Genomic DNA, 6,014 nt, shown 5'->3' with positions numbered 1-6,014 from the left:
GAATTTTTGACATATCCTTGGCCTCCTACGCCATCTGAGCATCCATCGAATTGTTTGAAAGGGAAGTGGCAGAGAGGATGATCGTCGTCGTCATCAGAATCAATACAAGGTGGAGTGTAGATTGTGGATGAAGGTTCAGTATGCCTAGCATGAGATGATGCAGTTGGGAGACTATGCGATACTACAGATGAAGGATGGGAAGATGATGCTCGTGTTCTCGGCATATGAAGATAACTTCCCTAACCGTCACCAAACAATGACGAGATAGGGAAGAAATAGGGTCAAACGATGCAGCAAAATCAAAGGAACATGGTGGAGAAGATGATGGATGATGGAAGGTATTCATATTTGTATAATAATCAAAAAGAGTAACTCAGGTTTTCAATCGCCTGGGTTGTCGCATCTCATGAAACTTTTCCGTTTGAGCAAAAACCCTAGTTTTTCCATATTTTCTCAAATATTGCTCAAACGATAAAAAGCCAAAGGATCAAATGGTCACATGACCGACCAGGCAACTCAAGGATAACATTAAAATATCATTATTTTAATACTCTTAAAAATATTCATCGCACGAGCAAAGTTTTACTTGCCCATTAGATCAAAATCGAGAATTTCAGTCAAGATCAAACTCTTCTAAAAATTCAAAATCTTGCTCAAACGCATATCAGAAATATCAAAGCTCTCATGACGGAGGCACAAATACTATGGTGACACGGGCATGCCACCTGACCGACCAGGGTCGGCCCTTTGGCTTGCAAGAAGCCGGTCCCATACATATTCATAATCTTGACCTAATTAGCTTTCAACAGTTCATATTGGGTTCAAACTCTTTCCAACCAACTTGGAATTTCATCAAACAATCACTAGATGGTCCCACGACCACCAAGGACTGGTTTCATGCCCCCTTGGTTGGTCCCTCATCTCTCCATAATTAGGATTTATTTCTTAATTCTCAGATGAGCACTATTTTCAATCGATGATTAAACCAGCATTTAATCATCCTTCCACCTAGTGGTCAACAAAGGACCTTGGTGCATGCTCGCTCGAGCACTATGGAGATGCATGGTCGGCCATCATCCCATGTATCCGGTCCCTTCCTCACTTAGTGATTAATTTTCAGTGATCATCAACTGATCAACAATCGATCAAAATTAGGGTTTCGAACTGAATGCTCTGCGAATCGTAATTCTGAGCAAGTCTAAACACTGATAACTTTATGTTGATCCAGCCATCAATATTCTAATTAATTATGTAATATTCGGTCCAGCTACCAATATTTTAACTAATATTTTATTTGGTCGCGTTACCAATAATTCATCAAATGAGCAATACTCTCTCAAACAGTGAATATTGATTCAACTATCAATATTCAGTGATTCATCTAACGAGCAATATTTGCTCAAACAGTGAATATTGATTCGACTATCAATATTCTAATTCATCAAACAAACAATATTTGCTCAGACTAGGAATATTGGTTCAACTATCAATATTTATTCGAGAATTATGCATCTCTCTCAACAAGCATGCTCAATTTATGATCATAGAGCATTCGTCAATCATGATCGACTCAACAATATCAAGACTTACCGTCTGATCGAGTCAATAACTGACTAACTAAATAATACGTCTGTCATACATACTCCACAATCACGAGACATCAATCGTGTTGCATGGAGGATATTAACTAAGGTTTTGGTATGGCGGCCTACGACACGTGTGTTAACCCATGATGAGAATGTGATTAAGTCGTGCAAGTGGTTAGAGGAGTCAACTAAGTAGTGGGTGGATAATCAACCAAGTCTCTGCACGATGAGTAACTGGTTTTAACACGATTTCCCACTATTTCACTCCAGCAACCGTCACTACTTACTGGGATCATGAGTGCATACAATTCCTGCAATATAAATGAGTCTATGAATCCATAATTGAAAAAAGGACAAGAAACAACAAGAACGCTCGTCAAAACAAAATTTTCTCATCACACAAGAATTCTCATCATTTGAGCAATCACTTTCAACAGAGAAAATTCAATCAATCAGAACTCGTCTTATTTTCTTCACGTGGAATATACAACGCATCAACAATCCTTGATCAATATTGATCTCACATATTTCTCATCTTCCCTCCTATAGATCGACCCATCCTCTATTGTGACCGAATTGACTATGGAACGACCATTGTCTTGGTTTAGGCCGGAGTCCTACAGATTGATCTCTCGAATTCAAGAACTCCCTTTGCAGTGTATTTGTGTGAGGTTAAGCAGTTTGCTCGATTGAAGAGTCTCTTACGCACGGTGATCTCTTCATTTCCTTATAAACCAGCAAATTGTTTTGCCCCATCTACAAATATGCAAACTGTTGTGGCATGATTCAGGTTCAGAAAACAAGTTTGCATACCAGTATGCGAACTGTTCTACCCGAGTTAGTTCTAGGATAGTTGTTTGTGTACCCGTTTGCAAACGGCTGGACAAGACAAAACTAATGTTTGCGTACCATTTTGAAAACTCAGTTGGTTAAAGTTCTGAAATCGGTTAAGTATGTTCTTATACTCATGAAAAAATACATTTATAAATTAAGGAATGCAATCTTTGCAAACTGTGGCTTAATGTTCATGTATAATTTGTACGATTACGAATCTATCCGATTTTTCTTCAACTGGTTCATATATATTTCAATGAGATAGTGAACAATTAAACAACTCTATGAGAAACACAATTAGATTCATTTGATTATCTTTAATGATTGATTGATCATCATGGTTGATCTAGATGTGTTAGATGAATGTGGTTAAGACAAAAGTGTTCATATGGCTAACTTCGGTTAACTATTATTGAGCCAACTCAATATGCATGTTTAGGTACGGTTACCCATATCTACATAAATTTATATTTTATTTGTCTATAACAATCTAAGACCATCTAATGGTGGAGAGAAATTGCTTTGGTTTTAAGCAAACTTAACTTGAATCTTCAGTCAGGTTTTCATCTAAAGGTGAATATTGAATGATTTGTTACTAAGCTATCTTAGCTTTAATTGAAAGCAAACCCTGACTTGAAAGGCTATATAAGGGAGAACTCTAGCAACTGGAAAACCTAATCCCCACACTTCTATGTGATACTAGTTGCATACTAGATTCGATTCTCCATTGACCTAGGTTTTTCCTAAAACCATTATAGGTTAACGATTTGAAGATTTCATTTGGATTCTCAAGCCAGATCCAACTATTTTCTCTGTAGTTGCGTATTCTGATCTTACTTGTTCTATCCTACTGAGTACTATCTTCTCTAAGATTTGATCGAGATTTATCTCCAATAGGTAAGATATAAAAAGTAATCATAAAGCTCTTCGTCTCATTCTTTTTGATTCCATAATAACTTATTCTACTACCATATAGTTAAGTTATTGTGAGGTGATTAATATTTCTAGGTTGTTCTTCGGGAATATAAGTCCGGATTATCAATTGGTTCATGTGCACCTTGATTTATCATAAGATGAAACAAAACTTCGTAGGTCCTTCTGTGGGAGACAGATTTATCTATCAGAATAGACTTATATGTGGGATACATATTTATTTATAAGTCTTCGACTTTGGGTCGTAGCAACTCATGGTTGTGGGTAAGTTCATCTAAAGGAATCAAGTGCGTAGAGTGCTGCTGGAATTCAGAGGCGTAAGAAATGCGACTGTACCTTAATCGGTGTGAGACTTGGTTAAGCATCAACTATATTCCAGTCCGAAGTTAACTTGTAGTAGGCTAGTATCTGTATCGGATTAATACAGTGTGGTGCTCAATATGTACTAGGTCCCGGGGTTTTTCTGCATTTTCCGTTTCCTCGTTAACAAAGTTTCTGGTGTATATGTTATTTCTTTTCCGCATTATATTTGTTTATATAATTGAAATATCACGGGTTGTGCGTAGTTCAATTAATTGGGAAATAAGACATTGTTTGTTGGGTAGAAATTAATTGACACTTGAACATTGGTTTTTGATTCCGTTCAAATTATTCTCTTAACAATAAGTTCATGGATTCCATCATGTTGAACTACTGATATTTGAGAAAGAGATTAAACTGTTGGATATATTTCCTTGATTGAGTCTGTCTGTCTAGTCGATTCTCTTGGAATTATATTGGAGTTAGTCCATACAGATTTTCGAACGAAATATTGGGTGTGTTTGTTAGACCCCCGCTTTTTCAGAATCCATAAACGAACTTCCGAAGGAAATGAGGTTTTTAGTGTGGCGAAAGAGCCAAATATGGAGGAATGGATGAAACGACCCATCATCTTTTCAGCTTCCGAAACACCAGATGGCGGAAGGAATCATAATGACTCTCTAGTAGTCACGATGGACATAGCGCTCCCCGAACATATGGATGAAGAAGCAAATCCAAAGCCACGACCATGGACGATGCCTAAGATACTAATTGATGGCGGACGCTCTATCGGGATCTCATTCTATGAAGCGTCCAAACAAATGGTCCTGAAAGACGAGTGCCTAATACCATCCACGTACAATATCTTTGGTTTAAATGGATCGTCCACTCACCCGAGAGGTGAAGTAACTTTAGAGATTCATGTAGGAAAAATCCTGACTTTAACTACTTTCTGTGTAGTAGATGTGATTTCACCTTATACTGCCATCGTCGGACAATCATGGGTTCATGGAATCAAGGGAGTCGCGTCAACTTACCATTAGATTCTAAGGTTCCCATCACTCGATGAGATTGCAGAGATCATATGAGATTCAGGTGAGGAAAAATATTATTATAATATGGATGTACAAAATGGTTAAAACAAGTCTAAATCCACAAAATCCAAGAAGAAAAAGAGAGCCAGGAATGTTAAAATCCAAGAGGAGGTCGATGCATGCATCGCAGAAGCCAATGAAGGTAGACGATCTGAAGCCACTCAAAATTTTTCCTCGAGTGACTCAATGAAGCCATGATAGTAATTACAGAACCTCTCCGACATTGGGGATCCCAAATAAAATTTCTCGTCCATAGAGCCTAAGAAGGAGGTAAACATTAGGACACCTGAGAATCCAGGGATGGTTAATTGGAACTCTCCTCAATACAGAGGAAGAGGAAAAACTAGTACGAGTACTAAGAGAGTATTCCGATGTCTTCGCATGGCGCATGGAGGGTATGCCAGGAGTTGATCCAAAAGTTTGCTGCCACCATTTGAAAATCAATCCAAAACATAAACCTACGAGGCAGAGAATGAGAAAAGTGGCACCCGAATACCACAAGGCTATTCAAAACGAGCTGAAGAAAATGGAAGCATCAGGTGTCATCCAAGAAGTACAATATCCAATATGGATATCTAACATGGTGATCGTACCAAAAAAGAACTGTGGAGTGCGAATATGTATTGACTTTAACGATCTTAACAAAGCCTGTCCTGAAAAATCGGGGGTCTAACAATCACACCCAATATTTCGCTAGGCAATCTGTATGGACAATTCCAAGAGAGTCAACTCGACAGTCAGACTCAATCCCAGAAAAGTATCCAAGAGTTATATCTCTATTTATCAAATCAATCTTCAATTGAACACATAGATATCCGTGTCCCTAATTAATATGAAAAAAAAACTTGAACGATACCAAAGACCAATGTTTAAGTGTTAATCAATTTCCATCAACAACCAAAGGTTGGATTTACCAATTGATTGAACTACGCACAACCTTTGATATTTAAATTATATAAACAAATATAATGTGGAAAAGAAATAACACAGACACCGGAAATTTTGTTAAAAAGGAAACCGCAAATGCAGAAAAACCTCGGGATCTAGACCAGATTGAACACCACACAGTATTAAGCCGCTACAGACACTAGCCTACTACAAGATTAACTCCGGACTAGAATATAGTTGAGACCTAACCAATATCCCACTGATCAAGGTACAATCGTGTTCCTTACGTCTCTGAATCCCATCAGGACTCTATGCACTTGATTTCCTTAGTTTATCTCACCCATAACCAAGAGTTGATACGACCCAAAGTCGAAGACTT

At 37.8% G+C, this 6,014-nt stretch overlaps 1 protein-coding gene across 1 annotated transcript; it reads left to right on the top strand.

Annotated features, from left to right (window-relative positions):
• Nucleotides 1-4,255: 4,255 nt before the first annotated feature.
• Nucleotides 4,256-4,696, top strand: LOC113313082. Its single transcript, XM_026561806.1, has one exon. The coding sequence runs from the start codon at nt 4,256-4,258 to the stop codon at nt 4,694-4,696; it is 441 nt and encodes a 146-aa protein (XP_026417591.1).
• Nucleotides 4,697-6,014: the final 1,318 nt, after the last annotated feature.

The sequence above is a fragment of the Papaver somniferum genome, chromosome 9 (assembly GCF_003573695.1).
Source record: "Papaver somniferum cultivar HN1 chromosome 9, ASM357369v1, whole genome shotgun sequence".
In the NCBI taxonomy this organism is placed as follows: domain Eukaryota; kingdom Viridiplantae; phylum Streptophyta; class Magnoliopsida; order Ranunculales; family Papaveraceae; genus Papaver; species Papaver somniferum.
This window is presented reverse-complemented; position numbering and strand designations above follow the sequence as displayed.

Excerpts from the sequence above, each read along its gene's own strand:
- LOC113313082 (XM_026561806.1), top strand. The coding sequence starts at position 4,256 with ATGGAGGAATGGATGAAACGACCCATCATCTTTTCAGCTTCCGAAACA.